The sequence below is a fragment of the Staurois parvus genome, unplaced genomic scaffold (assembly GCF_062004578.1).
Source record: "Staurois parvus isolate SC_StPar_1 unplaced genomic scaffold, SC_StPar_1.0 ptg002360l, whole genome shotgun sequence".
Classification (NCBI taxonomy): Eukaryota; Metazoa; Chordata; class Amphibia; order Anura; family Ranidae; genus Staurois; species Staurois parvus.
The window spans coordinates 1,023,005-1,043,000 of record NW_028320156.1 but is presented as its reverse complement, the minus strand read 5'-3'; the positions used below and the strand labels follow the sequence as shown (position 1 = coordinate 1,043,000).

At 45.4% G+C, this 19,996-nt stretch overlaps 1 protein-coding gene across 1 annotated transcript in view; it reads right to left on the bottom strand.

Moving 5' to 3' along the window:
* PYGL (glycogen phosphorylase L) overlaps positions 1–10,000 on the bottom strand; it is a 53,332-nt gene extending 43,332 nt beyond the window's left edge. The window contains exon 1 of the mRNA XM_089665810.1: positions 9,706–10,000. Within this exon, the coding sequence (XP_089521936.1) occupies positions 9,706–9,948 (243 nt within the window). The 5' untranslated portion in view covers positions 9,949–10,000. The remainder of the gene's footprint in view (positions 1–9,705) is intronic.
* Between the last annotated feature and the right edge of the window lie 9,996 nt (positions 10,001–19,996).

Below are 19,996 nucleotides of genomic sequence, written 5' to 3'. Positions count from 1 at the left end.
AGCTGCAATTTCAAAATCTTCACCTACTGTGTCACCAAGGTGGCCTATTCAGGAGTATGCAGCGGAACGCGGGCAAGTTGGCGCAGGTTTCTTTGGGACACGGGTTTAACCCTTTACAGAGGATTACGGAGTCAAAAAGGACACCAAGGTACACAACCAACCCAGTGTGAAGAAAAAAAAAAAAAAAAAAAAAAAAAAGTGTACCAAATTCTTCACTTGTACCATGTAAGCCTAAATCAAGAAGCAGGAGGAACAACCTGGAAAATGTACAGACACTACCAGAGGAGTCCCTAGGGTAGGTGTCACCCGGTGCGGTAACACTTGGTGACACCCTCTCCGACGATCCCCGCAGAATGGATCGGATCTGCGGATTGAGCATAATGGATCGGACTCTGATCCTCCAATCCATTATGCTCAATCCGCGGATCTGATGCATCCTGCGGGGATCGTCGGCTTTCTTTACAACTTATCTTTTTTTGAAGCAGGTCTGGTGTCACCCCATATAGGTTGCATGCCGACGAGGATCGTCAACATGCAACCTATACGGGGTGACACCGGACCCGCTCCAAGAAAAGGTAAGTTGTAAAGAAAGCTGACGATCCCAGCAGGATGGATTGGATCCATCCTGCGGGGATTGTCGGCTTGCTTTACAACTTACCTTTTTGTGGAGCGTGTCCGGTGTCACCCCGTGCGGTTGGTGTCACCCCGTGTGGACCGCACCCCCCGCATCTGCCTCGGGACGCCACTGGACACTACTTTAGAGGTCTTCCATGGAGCCCCGAAACCCACTGTGTTCCATTATTCAAATGACTTCAGCTCCTGATGGAGAGCTTGGCCCAAATGTCTTCCATGGTTGTAGTTTTGTATGGTTACAACTATGATGAACGGTTTCAGGCTAGGATCACACTCATGCGATGCATCGCATTTGATTCGCACAGGAACCGCACCACATTCCTGTACAAATGACATGCGATTTGTGTGCGGTGCGATCAGAGTCATACATTTTGTATGGCTCTAATCGCACCGCACCAAAAAGGTGCAGGACCCTTTTTTGGGTCCGCACTAGAATCGGATCGCATGTGTATTTACACCTATGCGATCCGATTCTGTACATCGCACCGCGTTTTGTGGACCGATTTTGGGGTGTTGTTAACTTAACATACACACCTGCATCGGTTTGCATGAACGGGGTGCGATTCTGATGCAGTGTGGAATTCGCACAGAAAATGTTGCGAATTCCTCACCGCATCAGTGTGAACCCGGGCTCAGTGAACAAAAAGGGGGGCCTTTCATTGTTATGGACCTTCATCTGCAGAAGTCTGTATAATAGAGCTCCCCAGGTTTCGGGACTCCCCGATGCGCTCTGGAAGCCATCCGAAGCATCTACAGCAGTGGTTCTCAACCTTCCTAATGCCGCGACCCTTTAATACATCTCCTCATGTTGTGGTGACCCCCAACCATAAAATGATTTACCCAGTAATTATAATTCATGAGTGTCGTTTTACCTCCAATACTGCTGCTTTCAACACAGTAGCTGCTTTTAACAGAGTAGCTGCTTTCAACACAGTAGCTGCTTTCTACACAGTAGCTGCTCTTTACACATCGGAAATATGTGTTTTCTGATGGTCTTAGGGGACCCCTGTGAAAGGGTCGTTCGACCCCCAAAGGGGTCGCGACCCACAGGTTGAGAACCACCGATCTACAGGGACCTCTGGATAGCTGCATTTATCTCCTTACTAAGAGACCTTGTCACCAACTCATAAAAATACAGGTAGGAGCACAGATAATCAAGGATTCTGGATGATCACTTGCAAGGTTTTTGCTTTCTATAAAACACATTTTAAGTGGTTGTAAACCCTCACATATACCCAGCAAAGTGACTGGCCTCAGGTGATTCACAGAGATGGAACAAATCTTTCTTCATACGTTGTACCTGTTTATCTGCACTGTCTTCCCCCTACATCCATTCAGAGTGCAGAATTGACACAGAGATCTCACCTCTAAAAAGCAGGGGGCGGGGAGCTGAAGTTACATCAGTGAGGAGAGCTCTGAGAGCTGATTGGAGGGAAAAGGCACACCTCCCTCCTCACAGCACGCAGGAACAGAGCTGAGGCTGTCAATCTGCTGGAGGTCCCTCCCAGTCACAATTTTTCTCTTGGTGTCAGGAAAACGTGTCAGAAGTGATTCATGCAGATAGCAGAGGAACAAAGCAGTAGACAGAAATGACACTTAATGCTCTGGATTGAGACAGTCTCACACTATAGAGGGATACGCTTTGTTCATATTTCCTGCCTGAAGTTTACCACTTTAAAAATGACTTTTAATATATTATTATTATACAGGATTTATATAGCACCAACAGTTTGCTCAGCGCTTTACAATATAACGGGAGACAATGCAGCAACAATACAAGAGGGTTAGGAGGACCCTGCTCCTTGGAGCTTACAATCTAAAAGATGCATCTAATTTTGCTACTCCTACCTGAATGTCATAGCCCTCTTGTCTTCTGAAGTGTCAAATTACTGTCTGTGCTGACCCAGCTCCTCCACCCCTCTCCTATTTATGTAGCTGCCAGGGGAGGAGCAAAGGAGAACAAACAAACAAAACTACAACCTGGTTTCAAGCTCCTTTAGCATCACCAACGCAATGTAGTGCAAGAGCCAATGTAAATGATTAACTTAAATGATAACAATCAGGTTGACCCTCGACCTACTTGGTTGATGCAATCCGATTGTATAACGAGATTGTCACATGTGGACAGCCCTTGTTCATTCCCTCCTACACTGCCTAATACAATCGTTCTTTCTCCGATACAAAGAGCAGATCGTCTCTTTTCATGCCTAGATTTTCACTGGAATCCCCAATATGCAGTTTCTCTCCTAAAAGGACACTGAAAAATACATAACCCTAAGAAAACTAGTGGGGCTTTAAAGGCACCATACCACAGATTAGATACTCAAAAAAATGTAACAAAGACAGCTTTATTGGTAAAATTCAAAACAGTTGTGGTAATGAGAATTGAGCAAGCAAAACGCTCATCTTAAAAAGCATACAGTGCTTGTAACAAACAGAAAATCAAACACAAAACATTTCAGAATATGGCCTTAAAGCGGAGCTCCACCCAAAAGGGGAAATTCCACTTTAAGCCTTTGTCCCCCGCTCCCCATTAAAGATTGGCTCCTTTGGGGAGCGGGTTCCCAAATTTGACAGGTACCCACTCCCACTGCGATCGCCTGGGCGATCGGAAGTTGTGTCCCCCAACACCCCCCCCCCCCCCGTAGTCTTCGGGGACACGTGACAGGTCCCAGAAGACTACGTGGCCAGTCACAAAGTGCAGCGCTTCTAGCGCATGCGCAGTGGGCACCCGGCTGTGAAGCTGAAAGCTGTCACAGCCGGGTGCCCACACTGAAGATGCTGGCGCCAGGGAGAGAAGACGGCCGGTGATAACAGCCGTGGTGAGGACACCGCTGGACCGAGGGACAGGTAAGGGTCTGTATTTTAAAAGTCAGCAGCTACAGTTTTTGTAGCTGCTGACTTTTTTTTTTTTTCGCTTTAAATAGTGTACACGCAGGTGCGGACTGACAACTCAAGGGGCCCCTGGGCAATAGGGGGATCATGGGGCCCCTGTGTCCTTGCCTACACTTAAACCACACACAAAAAAGCCTATGAAAGGTACCAGGGGCATCTCATGGGGCCCCTTACTGACCCCAGGCCCTTGGGCAGTGCCCGAGTTTCCAAATGGTCAGTCCGCCCCTGCGTACACGTCATAATTAACGTAGTAGTTCCAGGTTGATACTTTGCTTGTTTCGCCAACGCATTTCACGGGACACAGCCGACTTCTTCAGGGAGACAAAGCATATCATTCCATTAATGACATCAGTGACTTTGTGGGAGGCCAGTGGGAAGCATGAAGGTCACTGACTGCAATTTACACATTTAGTGCGTGCTGCTCGATTAAAAGGCCTCATGCACACGGGATGTTTTTACAGCGGCCGTTCTTGGCTTTTGCCGTTTTTTTCTACAGCCAGTAAACCCCCCCAGCATGTTATCCTATGTGTCCATACACACATAGACTGGAATCAACGTTTTTTGCCTGGAAACCCTCCCCCCCCCCCAGAACTAGTGGGTTTCTAGAAGAGTTTTCTAGCAGTTAAAAAGCTCTAATGCGGCAAAACTGCATTTTGGGCATTTTTGTTAGCAAAAAAAGTATTCTTTTTTTTGTAAAATAAAGCTACAAAATGTAAACGCTGAAAAACGCTGCTAAACACGAAAAAAAACCTTGCGAATTTAATGTGACTTTACACTGCAAACACTACCAAACTTTATTAAAACGCTCAGGGTGCATGGAGCCTTAAGCAGTTAGTCAAGGTAGGCGAAAGTTCCAGGTTGTGCGTTTTAAAGAACAGCATCTGATTTGCCACCAGAAAATGTTTGGTGAAAATCACATTCACCACTTTATTATTATACCCCAAAATGCCTGCTGCCTTTAGCTCCCTGCCGCCCTAGGCCACTGCCTATTTTGGCGACACTCAAACACCTTCGACGTGCGTTCCAAAAAACCGCACCCAAAATAAACAGCGGTTAGAATACGATTGCCAGGAGCAGTTCAGAATAACCAGCCAACTAAAGATAATCATCTTCTTTTCTTCCTCTGTAGACATAAGACAATGTACAAAGCCCTGGAGGCGGCACTAGGTGGATGGGGTGAATGCGCACGTCAGTCTGTACAAGACGTTATCACATGTAGAGGAAAGGGTTAATGCTACACAACTGCAGACGTTCCAATGTCCAGGCAGAACACAGAGTTATTGTAACACTGAACCGGAATTCTATTGATGGAAACTTTATAACGTCCTAAAAGGAAATTGCAGAGAAATGACAGTTTAACATCCAGGTTAGGATGGAGGAGGTGGAGGAATGGCCATGGATGGGGATGGACATGGGAGGGGGTGAGGATGTGGACTGACTCACGTACTATACTGACAGGGAAGTGCCATTTCAGGCAAATATTTGTTACAACTCATTGTCTGCTCAGTGAAATGTGATCTCTGGTAAGTCTACAGAAGGACTGATCATGGTGAGCCATAAAGGCTCCTTCTGAAAATGACAGTTGCCTGGCTGACAGCTGATCAAGGCTATGAAGGTTCAGACTCCACCAACTGAAGGCGTGTATTTTATCATAGGACTGCAGCCAGGCTGTATAACAAGAAAGTGCTACTTTCTTTACTTTATTAAACTGTTGAACATGCTTTGCTACTACATCATGCTATCCTGTGCTGGCAGCACGCTTTACTACTACATCATGCTATCTTGTGCTGGCAGCACGCTACATGCTTTACTACTACATCATGCTATCTTGTGCTGGCAGCACGCTACATGCTTTAATACTACATCATGCTATCTTGTGCTGGCAGCACGCTACATGCTTTACTACTACATCATGCTATCTTGTGCTGGCAGCACGCTACATGCTTTACTACTACATCATGCTATCCTGTGCTGGCAGCACGCTACATGCTTTACTACTACATCATGCTATCTTGTGCTGGCAGCACGCTACATGCTTTACTACTACATCATGCTATCCTGTGCTGGCAGCATGCTACATGCTTTACTACTACTACATCATGCTATCCTGTGCTGGCAGCACGCTACATGCTTTACTACTATATCATGCTATCCTGTGCTGGCAGCACGCTATGTGCTTTACTACTACATCATGCTGTCCTGTGCTGGCAGCATGCTACATACTGTACTACCATATCATGCGGTCCTGAGCTGGCGGCATGCTACATGCTTTACTACTACATCATGCTATCCTGTGCTGGCAGCACGCTACGTGCTTTACTACTACATCATGCTATCTTGTGCTGGCAGCACGCTACATGCTTTACTAATATATCATGCTATCCTGTGCTGGCAGCACGCTACATGCTTTACTACTACATCATGCTGTCCTGTGCTGGAAGCACGCTACATGCTTTACTACTACATTATGCTATCCTGTGCTGGAAGCATGCTACATGTTTTACTACTACTACTACTACTACTACATCATGCTGTCCTGTGCTGGCAGCCTGCTACATACTGTACTACCATATCATGCTGTCCTGTGTTGGCAGCATGCTACATGCTTTACTACCACATCATGTTATCCTGTGCTGGCAGCATGCTACATGCTTTACTACCACATCATGTTATCCTGTGCTGGCAGCATGCTACATGCTTTACTACTACATCATGCTATCCTGTGCTGGCAACATGCTACATGCTTTACTACTACATCATGCTATCCTGTGCTGGCAACATGCTACATGCTTTACTACTACATCATGCTATCCTGTGCTGGAAGCAGGCTGGAGAGCCGGACCACTGCTCTCACTGTCCTGATCTCCAGCGGTCCTGATCTCCAGCGGTCCTGATCTCCAGCGGTCAGACAATCCCTGCACTGAGCTCCAATCAACAATGCTGCTTAGGTAGCATGAGCTTTGCTAATTGGAGCTCTGCACTAATTGTTGGTCTGTTGGATATCCAGTTGAGTCCTATATGCAAGCAGAATTTGACACACCCCCTGGGCAGTGCTCCAATCAGCAAAGTGTGTGCCACGATCGTGTGCAGTGCATGCAGTTGTGTGGTGCTCGCAGAGCAGCCCCATTCACTTGAAATGGGTTGCGCTCAATGGGTGCTGTGTGTGCACCCTAGCCACTGCCAATGCTGCTAAAGGGCCTAGCAGTTGGGGGTTGGTCACCTACAGGGTTTTGTCACCCCTCAGTGCCTAGTGTGAATGAGCCATAAAAGTGGAAGTCAAGTCCACGTTGTAAGTTGTACCCACAGATAAGGCTGGCCATACACTATACAATTTTCTGTCCAATTTCCTTTAGATTTACCTTCAACTATGTAGTGCAAGGGCCCGCCTGATTGGCTACAACTGAAAGTGTTGTTTAGGTTTGACCTCATATTATATGTTTTTTTGGTAAATCTAAAGCAAAATTCTCAAGAAAATTGTATAGTGTATGGCCAACCTAAGGCTATAATGAGGCTTACCTGCAGGTACAGCGACTGTCTCCTTAACTTGCACTGTTTAGGAGAGATTCACGCAGCATGCAGCCAGTGATGTCACCAGCGCATGCACTCTGAAGGGACGGCCCAGAGCTTCGTGCTGCAGCTGAGGGCTCCCGTGTGCATGCGCAGGAGTGACGTCATCGTGGCTCCAGCAATATGAATGGCCAGAACCTGCGAACCCGGAAGGAAGACCGGGTGGAGATGGTGGCACTGGGGAGACATGACAGCGTGGTGCTGGAGGGTTCCGTGTGCAGGAAAGTCTGCCATATTGTACTAGTGTGCAGTGCATTCTAGTACATTATGACCGAAACCTGCAGGGGGCCCATTACTGTTTTTTTCAGGCGGTTTACTACTGCTTTATGGTCACCACACATTACAATCAAACTATGCAATAGGACGACCGAAGTTATTCTATCAGGCAGGTCCTTGTACGACACAGTTGTTGGTAGATCGAAAGAAGATTGGAAAAGAAAAAAAAAATTGTAGTGTGTGTGGTGAGGTTTAGATTGTAAGCTCTCATGAACCAAACCCTCCTAATCCTGATGTCATGGCTTGTAGTGTAACTGCTACACTGTCTGCTTTTTTCTGTAAAGTGCTGCACAGACTGTTGGTGTTCTATAAATAATAATATAAATACAGATAAATAAAATAATAAAAATAATAAGTATTTTGCAGATCTCTCTTGATTTTGGTCTTTGTTGAACTTCAAAAAAAAGATCAGCAAAATAATATTATTTTATAATATTAAAAACTATTTAAAAGAAAAAAAAGTAACATCAAACAATAATAATAATAATATTTATTTAGCAGATTTTGTTTTTGTTTTTTTGGACTTTGTTGAACTCATGACCTGTTTGGTATAAACTCCCGTTGTTGATATAATCTGTGACTACTCAATGTACTCTGCAGTATTGCAAGCTTTTGTATGCTACTTGTGCATTTCCTAAATAGAATTTTCAATTACATTTTTTTTTCCAAATTTATGTCAGCAAAACTTTTATTAGGAAATGCACAAGTAGCATACAAAATCTTACAATAGAATACATTGAGTAGTCACAGATTTTATCAACAATGGGAGTTTATACCAAACAGGTCACGAGTTCAACAAAAACCAAAAAAAAAAAAAAAAAAATTTGCAAAATAAATATATATTATTATTATGATATTAAAAACAAATTTAAAAGAAAAAAAGTAATATTAGAAAATAATAATAAATAGATTGTAAACTCGAAAGAGCAGGGCCCTTGAACCCCTCGTGTATTGTATTGTACTGTATTGTCTCATATACTGTCCCCACTATAATGTACAGCGCTGAGCAAACCTTTTAGCGCTATATAAATACTGTATAATATAATATATTAATTTTGCAGAGTTTTTTTTGGCCTTTGTTGAACTCCGTGACCTGTTTTGGTATAAACTCCCATTGTTGATATAATCTGTGACTGCTCAATGTATTCTCTTGTAAGCTTTTGTATGCTACTTGTGCATTTCCTAATAAAAGTTCCAATTACATTTTTTTTTTTTATATAAATTTATGTCAGCAAAACTTTTATTAGGAAATGCACAAGTAGCATACAAAAGTTTACAAGAGAATACATTGAGCAGTCACAGATTATATCAACAATGGGAGTTTATACCAAAACAGGTCATGGAGTTCAACAAAGACCAAAAAAAAAAAAAAAAGATCTGCAAAATAAATATTAATATTTTATAATACTTTTTTCTGTTAAATAGTTTTTAATATGATCAAAAATAAATGTATTATTAAAAACAATAATTAAAAGAAAACAATAATTATTATGTATGTTTATTACACACTGTATTATTATTAAGAATACATAAATAGGAACTTTTTTTTGCATGCAAGCAAATGCAATGTCACATTTTCCCCTACAGTGATCACTATCTCATTGCTGCCTACAAACCACCTTCTGCTGAACACTTCCTGTCCCTTTAAATGGCAATCTGACAGTTGCACCAGGAAGCCATGATCAGTGCTCTAAGCTGCAGTTGCATAAACTCTCCCTACACACAATGGAATTATTAACAGACAAGGGGGCCGGGGCCAGCAACTGACAAGGGGGCCGGGGCCAGCAACTGACAAGGGGGCCGGGGCCAGCAACTGACAAGGGGGCCGGGGCCAGCAACTGACAAGGGGGCCGGGGCCAGCAACTGACAAGGGGGCCAGGATCAGCAACAGACAAGGCTGCCAGGATCAGCAACAGACAAGGCTGCCAGGATCAGCAACAGACAAGGCTGCCAGGACCAGCAACTGGCAAGTGTGCACAGTGCCAGGACCAGCAACTGGCAAGTGTGCCAGGACCAGCAACTGGCAAGTGTGCCAGGACCAGCAACTGGCAAGTGTGCCAGGACCAGCAACTGACAAGTGTGCCAGGACCAGCAACTGACAAGGGTGCCAGGACCAGCAACTGACAAGGGTGCACAGTGCCAGGACCAGCAACTGACAAGTGTGCACAGTGCCAGGACCAGCAACTGACAAGGGTGCACAGTGCCAGGACCAGCAACTGACAAGGGTGCACAGTGCCAGGACCAGCAACAGTCCACTGTGCACACAATGCCACCAACTGCCCAGTGTGCACAGGAGGCGTGATGACTGGTCATGCCCCCCCCCCATCCGGGTACCTTGGGGTCCTTCTCGTAGTAGTACTGCTGAGTCCGGATCCATCTGCCCACCAGGTGGTCCCGCACTGTGTGTGCCAGGGCGAAGTAGTAGTCCCGGGTGGTGGCCACATTGCGGTCCTTGACCAGGGTGAAGTGGAGGTGCCGGTTGAAGCCCTTCTTCAGCTCGGAGACGTTCTCCACCCCGACGATCCCCCGGATGCTGATCTGCTTCCTCTTCTCCTGGTCGCTCAGCGGCTTGGCCATGATGATCGCTCCGCTCCGGCTGCAGGACGGGAGGCGGCCGCAACTTTATACCAACACACAGTCCAACTTCCCCCTCCACAAGACTCCGCCCCAGCTACGGCTCTACTGGCTGAGGGCGGGGGGCTGGAACGTTGACTGACCAATAGAAAGTAAGAGATGCGGCTGCTCCTGCGCGGGGCGCCGCCCACCTCCTCTGTACAGTCTGCAACATAGTGTAACATTGTGACAATGTAATAATGTGTAATTAAAGGGGCAGTACACTCGAAGTGGCCAATCACGTAGCTGCACGGCAGGAAATCGCATTTCCAATCGCCTTTTTTGAGTGTTTATTTACACATTTCCATGTATCATGTAGCCCATTGACTTCATGCAACTAATGCGCAAAAGTAGTCAAAGTACCTTTTTATTGGCCCTGGGTCAAGCTTGTTTTGCGTTTCACATTTCTGCATGTTTGTCATGCAGCAAACACGCAATCAATTGGAGGACTGCTGCATTTGGGGTATTTACCACGAGGCAAACAAGGCATCTGCCTTCGGCCGCAATTTTCAGGGGGGCGGTGCTGCCCCCCCCCCACCTAGGAAGTGAAAAGGACAGGGACCTAGTGAGGAGGCTGAGCACTGCTGGAGGGTTCGGGGTTGGCTGGTTGCTTCTTGTGCAGGTTAGTTCTTGTAGTCAGGTGATCGGGTGTTAGCGGCGGTGGCGATGGGGGGGGGTGATGGCAGGTGATCGTGTGTTGATGGCAATGGGTGGTGGCAACGGGGGGGGGGGTGATGACGGATGATCGGGTGTTGGCGGGGGTGGTAAGTACCAGAGGGCGTTGGTGACAGAGGGGGCAATGGCGGGTGATCAGGTGTTGGCGAGGGTGGTGGTGATAGGTGGCAGAGGGTGGTGGTGACGGAGGGGGCGATGGCAGGTTATCGGGTACTGGCGGGGTGGTGGTGGTAGGCAGCGAAGGGTGGTGGTGATGGAGGGGGCGATGGCGGGTGTTTGGGTGTTGGTGGTGGTGACGGAGGGGGCAATGGTGGGTGATTGTGTGTTGGGATAGGTGGTGGTAGTTGTAGGTGGTAGAGGGTGGTGGTGATGGAGGGGGCGATGGCGGGTGATCAGGTGTTAGCAAAGGTGGTGGTGGTAGACGGCGGAGGGTGGTGGTGATGGAGGGGGCGATGGCGGGTGATCTGGTGGTGGCGGGGGTGGTGGTGGTTGGCGGCAAAGGGTGGTGATGAGGGAGGGAGCGATGGTGGGTAATCGGGTGTTGGCGGGGGTGGTGATGGTAGACGGCGGAGGGTGTTGGTGACGGAGGGGGCAATGGCGGGTGATCATGTGTTGGCGTGGGTGGTGGTGGTAGGTGGCAGAGGATGGTGGTGACGGAGGGGGGCGATGGCAGGTTATCAGGTATTGGCTGAGGTGGTGGTGGTAGACGGTGGAGGGTGGTGGTGATGGAGGGGGCGATGGCGGGTGACCAGGTGTTGGAGGGGGTGTTGGTGGTAGGTGGAGGAGGGTTGTGGTGACAGAGGGGGTGATGGCGGGTGATCGAGTGGTGATGGTAGGCGGCAGAAGCTGGTGGTGACAGAGGGGGCGATGGTGGGTGATCGGGTGTTGGCGAGGGTGGTGGTGGTAGGCGGCTGAGGGTGGTGGTGGGTGATCGGGTGTTGGCAGAGGTGGTGGGTAGTGGAGGGGATGGTGACGGAGGGGATGGGGTGCTGCTGGTGGGGGGCTCCTCGTTCTTGTGTTGCCTAGGGCAGCACAAAAAATGAATACACCACTGATTTGAGGTTGCATTAAGAAATGATGGTACGGCAAGCATTGTAATTGTGTTTCTGTCTTCTAGTTCAGTAGAAATGTTTCTCCTCTGATGACTTTCCCACCTCCACCACCATAATATTAGGTGGGGGCGGCAAGCATTAATGGAACTGAAGAGCTACCTCAGGCAGTCATCAAGAGTGCCTAACTTTGCCGGTCCTTTCCATCCACCCAGTACTGGGACAGGCCCATCCAGCGCCCAAGGTAAACTTAGGCTTTCATAAATTTGGAAGTGGGACCTCTTCTGGAGGTCAACCTGTGGTAGAAGCATGGCAAGTAAAGATCCAGTTCTGGTCGTGGGCTTCTAACTCTCTGATCACAAAAAAAAAAAAAACAAATTCATCAGATGTCCAGGTTTTGTCCATGTGGCTAGGAGCACCTAGCACAAATGTTTGTTTCTCTTGGTGATTCATTTTAAAATATATATTGATTAAGAACATCAGATACTGCCGGCACTTTTCAGGGTAACGCCTCTCCCTTCTTCAGGGCTTTAACAAATGGTTCATGATAAATCTGAAGGTGGTTCACAAAAACCATGGATTATAGCTAGAATGGGTGTGAATCATTCCTAGTGGCAATGAGGGCAACTGACATTACAAAGTGAGAAATAATAGACAATGGACCAAATGCCTCTACTCCACATATCTCCAACTCTTTAGAAGTACAAGTTAAAGCATGTCTATCAAAGGTGCCTATCACATACTTGATAGAAGACTGAAATGACAAGTGCAACCTCTCCTGTATCTCCTGCCCAAGCACCCCTGAAAGTGGTCATGTACCTGCTATAAGAATGAAATGATGAAGGTTGCCTCTCCAAGCACTCTTGGAAATGTACCAGATGGTGCCAGGGACAAGAGTAGCACAAATGCAGGATAATGTTAGCAGAAGCATTTAGGAACTCCAGTTGGGTCACAGGTTCAGGATGGCCACTAGTGACCCCATCAGGCAGGAATACACACAGTCCACTCTAGGTGGTTCTCCCAGAGGTGACTGTCATGTACCTGCTATAGGAATTAAATGATGAAGGTAGCCTTTCCAAGCACTCCTGAAAATGTACCAGATGGTGCCCAGGGACAAAAGGAACACAAGTTCTGGATAATGTTGCAGAACCTTGAGCTTGAGATGCTACCCAGGAAGATCCAGCAGGACAGTCAGAAATGTCAGTTAAGTGATCAGAAGAACTATGAGGGACACCAGCAAAATTTAGGAACTCCATTTTGGACCACAGGTTCAGAAACGCCACTAGTGATCCCAGCAGGCAGGTGGCAGGAATACTCATAGATGACCGTAGCTGGTTCTCTCAAAGGTGACTGTCACTTACCTGATATAAGATGGAAATGACTAGAGTGACCTCTCTTGTATCTTCTAACCAAGCACTCCTGGAAGTGTGACAGATAGTGCCAAGCAGGGGTCTCCAAACTCTGGCCCTCCAGGTGTTGAGGAACTGCAAGTCCCATGAGGTCTTGCAAGACTCTGACAGCAACAGGTAAGACTCCCAGAGGCAGAGGCATGATGGGACTTGTAGTAGGTCAACAGCTGGAGGGCCATAGTTTGGAGAACCCTGGTCACTGCCAAGGAACAAGAGAAACACAAGTGTTAGAAAATGTTGCAGAACCTCCGGCTGGAGATGCCTCCCAGGGAGATCCAGCAGAGCATGTCACCAGAAGTGTCAGCTGAGTGATCAGAACTATGAGGGACACCAGCAACAGTTAAAAGGGAACTCTAGTTGGGGGCAGGTTCAGGATGGCCACTAGTGATTCCAGAAAGTAGGTGGCAGGAATACACATAGATGATTGGAGCTGGTTCTACAGTAGTAGTAGAGCTGGAACTAGGTGATAGTGTGGAACAGAACCAGAATCAGAGGCGGTAGCAGAGTTACAGAGCAAGCCGGGGTCAACAATGAGCAGGCAGAACAGTACAGAATCAAAAGCTGAATGAAGGTCATGGATGAAGTCAGGAACCTGTAGGCAGCAGCACAGAGCAGGATCCAAGATCAGGTCACAGGGGAGCCAGTTCAGTAACAGGAGTCATACGCCAGCTACAGGTCATGAAGAATATGCTGAGGACCAGACAACATTGACACTGAGTTAGAGCATCCCTTAAATAGGCAGTCTGACACCATGACTTCTTGTGAACATGCCCACGTGTCCATGGGCACACTGCAAAGCATGTGCAAAGTACCCGTGACCAAAGGTGGACTGACAATCATGGGGCTCCTGGGCAATAGGGGCTCATGGGGCACCTACGTCCTCGCCCACACCCAAAAAAGCCTATGATAAAGGCAATTAAAGGTACCAGGGGCATCTCATGGGGCCCCATACTGATCCCAGCCCCTCGGGCAGTGCCCGAGTGCTCGATTGGTCAGTCCGCCCCTGCCCGTGACTCTATGTGCTGACTCGTGAGTAAAAATATGCACATGGTTCTGAACCAACTGGCTAACAGGAATTCCCTGAGGGTGACTCTGTGTAGAACTACCAAGCCCAGCATTCCCATTTGCCACACTGAATGTCAAATCATTCATCCCATCCCGGTTGATACCCACCATTAGATATTACACGTCAAGTGGTATTAATCAAAACAATATATAGATATATCCTGTATATATTTCTTCTTCTTTTTTATGTTACCATACTCATTCAACCAGCAGGCCATATTTTGCTGGTCTATAATGACATGCATGTACTAGATACCTACATGGACATTAGCATGAGGAAAGTTAATCTGTAACTGACACATTCCTGCAACTGAGCATACAGTCCAAAGTTATAATCTGTACTGTTTACCACGAGTGTATGTATATTGTACATAGGATCCCACCAGAACTGGTTACACAGCGTGACCGGCCAGGCTCAATCACAGGACAAATATAATTAAAAGCGTTAAGTAAGCTAAAATTGTTTTAGATGTTCCATAAAAGGGGTCTCTTTTTTTCTTAAAGTCTTTGCAGGTGCGAAAAACAAAAACCCGAAAGTGAACAAAAAACAAAAAAAAGTTCAAGTGCAAAACACAAATGCAAAAAAGTGCACTTAAGGGTGTGCTTTAGTCTACCCCCCGAAGGGGTAGGACCTTCACCTTGATCTCCCGGGACGCTAGGCTCCTGAGAAGGACAAAGGTTTCCACATGGTCCACCTAGCCAAAAGGCCTGAAGGACCCCTTTCCTTGTGGCTAGCTGAAGCCGACCACCAATACTAGGTCAGGGGGCTCTCCCAAAGAGAGACCCCCCAGGAACAGGGGAGGGAGGAACCTAATGGCCACGCGTCCTCTCCATAGACTTCAGGGCAGGCCCAAGGACCCACACCCTCCATCCAAGTGAGAAAAAACACACACATAAGTGAAAAGTGACAAAACTGTGGGAGAAAAAAATTAATAAATACTGTAAGTGGCCCTGAAATTGTGAACTGGTTAGGCCCTGAGGCCCATAGCAAAAAAAATTGCCCTGGACTTAGCCAAAAGGCCTAGCCCTGAAAGGCGCAGTGCAGAAAAAGTCTTTGGAACACCCCCATGTGTTACTAAGAGCACCCCTGAGGGGACTACTAACAGGGGGCACTGCTCTGTGGACTCTCTGCCTTCCCGGCCCCAGGCCAAACAAAGTAGACCCATTCGAATCAGGAAGAACTGGGCCCCTCCAGTTTTCCCCGGGGAATAACTCCCGGGCCCCAACAGCCTGTGGGCGCCTCGGTTTCTGTTCCAGGCGGTAGTAACCTTGGGAGCCCCCATCATACCAGCAAGGGTACTATACAGCAAGCCATCCTAGCCAAAAAATCAAGAATGATGGCGTAGCGCCCCTACTGGACACTGATAAGAACAGATGCTACACTTGATCTTAGCCTGAAGGAAAAGGGGTCACTTTAATGGCTCAATTACTTGGGAAGATTTGCCCCTATATTGTAAAAAATGGGAGTATACTGGTGCCAGGGTGGCACAGGTGTAGCATGCAGCTCGCTGCCAGCACCCTTGTCTATCAATGACAGGCTGAAATATTACACTGCAATACAATGTTCCAAGCGGTACTCACATTCAGGGCCGTATGTTGAAATGTGTGGTTCATTTCGTTCTGAATCGAAATTCTGACAATTTTTTTGTTATTTGGAAATTTAGGCATATACGAATTTCCAAATTATAGTAATAATGAATTTAAACAAATCAGAAATGTCAAAATTCAAACTGAATTCAAATTTTAATTTGAAAATAGAAAATAATAGAATAGAAAATAAAAGAATAAAATAGAAAAAATAGAGTAGAAAAGAACATAATAAAAAATAAGAGAATAAAGTAAAACAGAAAAGAAATTAGGGGAATAGAAAATAATATAATAGAATAGAAAAGCATAAACTAGAAAAGAACAGAATAGAAAATAAAAGAATAAAGTAAAATAGAAAAGAAATTAGGGGAATATAAAATAAGAGAATAGAATATAATAGAATAGAATAGCATAACCTAGAAAAGAACAGAATAGAAAATAAAAGAATAGAAAAGAAAAAAATAGAGTAGAACAAAATAGAATGAAAAAAATAAAAGAATAAAGTAAAATAGAAATGAAATTAAGGGAATAGAAAATAGAAGAATAGAATAGAAAAGAATAAACTAGAAACAAATTGAATAGAAAAAAATAAAATAAAGCCACTGTAAGGGAAACTGAATTCCTAGCACCATAAACCAGTACAGCCTTATGCTTATAGTCGTATGCATTGCTCATACTACCGAGCGAAGAAGCAATAGACATGCTGTTCCAGTTCATTGTGCGCACATGCAAACAGGTATTTGCACATTCCAATTAGCGTGCACACTTGGCGTCCAGCTTCCCCACCATCCTATAGCAGAAGTACTGCTACAGAGCGGCAGGGCTACGCAAAATCACGTATATATGATTTGCATTACCAGGTAGGGGGCATGCATGTCGGCGCGCGCCATCCTACCCGCGCCGCCATTGGCGGCCATAGATGTCAATCACCGGGTCCTGGCCGGAGATTCTCCGCTGGCACCCGTCGATCATCGAGTAACACTGGCAGTGGAGAGATCTGTATGTAAACAACAAAGGTCTCTCTCCTGCCAGCAACAACATGCTGCTGTGTATTTCTCTGCACAGCAGAGAAATACACAGCAGCATGTTTCCAAAGTAAAACACACACAGCACACAGTTAATCCTTTGATTGCCCCAGATGTTAACCCCAGTGCCATTACTACAGTGTCAGTGCTTTTTATTAGCACTGATCACTGTATTAAGTGTCATTGGGATGTCAGCGGCAGTTAGTCAGTTCCCACCCCAGTGTCAGAATGCAGTCCCACTATAAGTCCCACTATAAGTCGCTCATCGCCACCATTACTAGTATAAAAAAAAAAAAAAAAATATTCCAGTATATATACCGCCATTTGTAAATGCTATAACATTCACGTAAACCAATTAATTTACATGTATTGGGAGTTTTTTTTAGCAAAGACATGGAGCAGAATACATTTTGGCCTAAATTTATAATGAAATTTGATTTTTTAAATTTTTTTACTGGATATGGTTTATAGCAAAAAGTAAAAAATATTGTTGTTTTTTTTTTTTTAAATTGTCGGTCTTTTTTTGTTTACAGTGCAAAAAAAAACAAACCGCAGAGGTGATCAAATATCACCGAAAGAAAGTTCTATTTGTAGGGAAAAAATGGACTTAAATTTCATATATGTACAGCTTTGCAAAAAATGGCCTGGTCAGGAAGGGCGGTAAATCCTCTGGAGGGCAGGTCTGTCCAGGGGCGGACTGACAACTCATGGGGCCCCTGGGTAATAGGGGGATCAGGGGCCCCTGTGTCCTCGCCCACACTGAAATCACACCCAAAAAAGCCTATGAAAGGTACCAGGGGCATCGCATGGACTCCCCTACTGACCCCGAGCCCCGATTGGTCAGTCCACCCCTGTGTCTGTCATTATGAGCAGTTGCTGGTCTTCAGCTTGTCCCTGTGAGCTGATCCGCTGTCCCTGCTTTCCTGTGAATGACCCCGCTTACCCTTGGACTTCGCTTCTGCCTAAACTCTGCTCACCGGATTTCAAAGTAAATAATAGTAGTGCCGTGCTTCTCAAATATCAACAAAAAACAATTCATATGTCAACAAAACAAATAATAAATAAAACAGTGTTTCAGTTGTTTCGTGAGTCCTCTCGGTTCTTTTTAAAATATCACAAATATAATCTCTTCCTATATATTATGACATCATCTTCTCAACTCCATATTAATGCTCATATATATAATATCATAATCTTCACAACCCAATATCTGTGCTCCTTCACCAAACACCTCAGTTGTACCCTCACCTGAATATTTTGACCTCAAATCAAATGTTTGGTAAAACAACGCTTGTGTCCTTTAAATGGACTAGGGTTGTGATGATCCTTGATCGAGCGTTTGATGTGAGGTCACGATATGTCTGTTGCAAAGTTTCTTATCTGGAGATCCTGCCTGTAAAAGCACTTCCTGTTGCAGGCTGACAACGCTTAGTCACTGACTCTCAATTACCAGCAGCGTTGTCAGTCTGCTGTCTGCACTTCTTCAATTGATGATTATGGTGATTATTTATTATGGTGATTATTTATAATGGCTGTGCATTTTTTTCTATAAATAGACCTCCAAGTATTTCTTGATCTCTTAGATTGTAAGCTCCAAGGAGCAGGGCCATCCAAACCCTCTTGTATTGAACTGTATTGTTGCTGTATTGTCTCCCGTTATATTGTAAAGTGCTGAGCAAACTGTTGGTGCTATATAACTCCTGTATAATAATAACACAGATTTTCATATATTATTGTAACATTTTCTAGAAATTAATTTTTGTTAAAGTCCTCATGCACACGGGACATTTTTACAGCGGCTGTTTTTGGCTTTTGACATTTTTTTCTACAGCCAGTGAACCCCCCCAGCATGTTATCCTATGTGTCCATACACACAGACTGGAATCAACGTTTTTTGGCTGGAAAAAAAAACCCAGGACTAGTGGACTGAAATGTATTCAAAACTACATTCTTTTATATGGAAAGGAAATGGAGTTTTGTTTTGTTTTTTTTATATGAACTCCTAGATTGTAAGCTCCCAGGATCAGGCCCTCCTATCCCTCCTGTATTGAACTGTATTATTGCTGTATTGTCTCCCGTTATATCATAAAGCGCTGAGCAAACTGTTGGCGCTATATAAATCCTGTATAATAATAATAATAATCTTGACCTTCATCCATTGCAGCTCACTAACCCCAGGTTCACAGCTAAGTGTTTACCGCAGTGTTTTGCAGAAACGCAGTACAGTTCATTTAACATGATTTCCTATGGGACATGTTCACATCTCCACGTTTTTTGGAAAGGGTCAGAGACTTTTTTGAATGCAAAAAGCTGCATTTTTGGTTCTATAGACTTCAATGAAAACACTGCAGAAAAACATTTAGTGCATTTTTGATGTGCTTTTGATGCGTTTTGTGTTTTAATTCTGCCAAGCAACAAGAAAAAAAAACACAAAATGCATCAAAACTGCAGGTGAAAAAACGCAAAGCGTAATGCAAAACGCAATGCAGAAATGGCTCAAACACAACCTGCGTAGGTGGGAACCTAGCCTAAATGTATGCCACTTCTGGTGTACCTATTTATGAACAGTCCTGAGTATGAACTAGCTTTCATGGTTTTCTGGTCCTGCATGCACTGATGGCTGCAGTTCTCAGACAAGAAGGTTGCATGGCACAGGATCATGTGACAGCCATAGCCGTAAGCACTCTGGAAGGCCTGCTTAGATCATGGTAGGCCAAGTGACATTTCTGGTTTAGCAGCATGTTTCTAGGACAGAATTAGTTCACTGAGTGAATTTTATTGCTGCCCAAACTTGCCCACCTTTGTCTAGATCTGGATAATCTGCAGGACCGATAACCACACTGAGGAGGGAATGGAGAAATATAATCTGCAGAGTCATTGGATTATGACCTAAGAATGTATTGTCATTGCTGTGTGCCGGATCACACCCTGCTGAACGCTGGCAGGCGTGGTGCGCACATTGTGGAATGTATGGCTTCCAGTTACATTGGTTTGGCAGGAGGACCTTGCGCTGGTTGTAAAAGTGAAGGTGTAGACATTACAGTGCAAGTCAAGTCTAAACTTTTTTTTTATGGTGGACTAAAAATTGTCCATTGCCATGACAGGGGGAAGAGGACCCTCGGGGCATCATGTGACTTACCTGAAGACTGCTCCATTTAAAGCTGAACTCCAGGCAGGTATAAATGATACACTTTCCCACGGC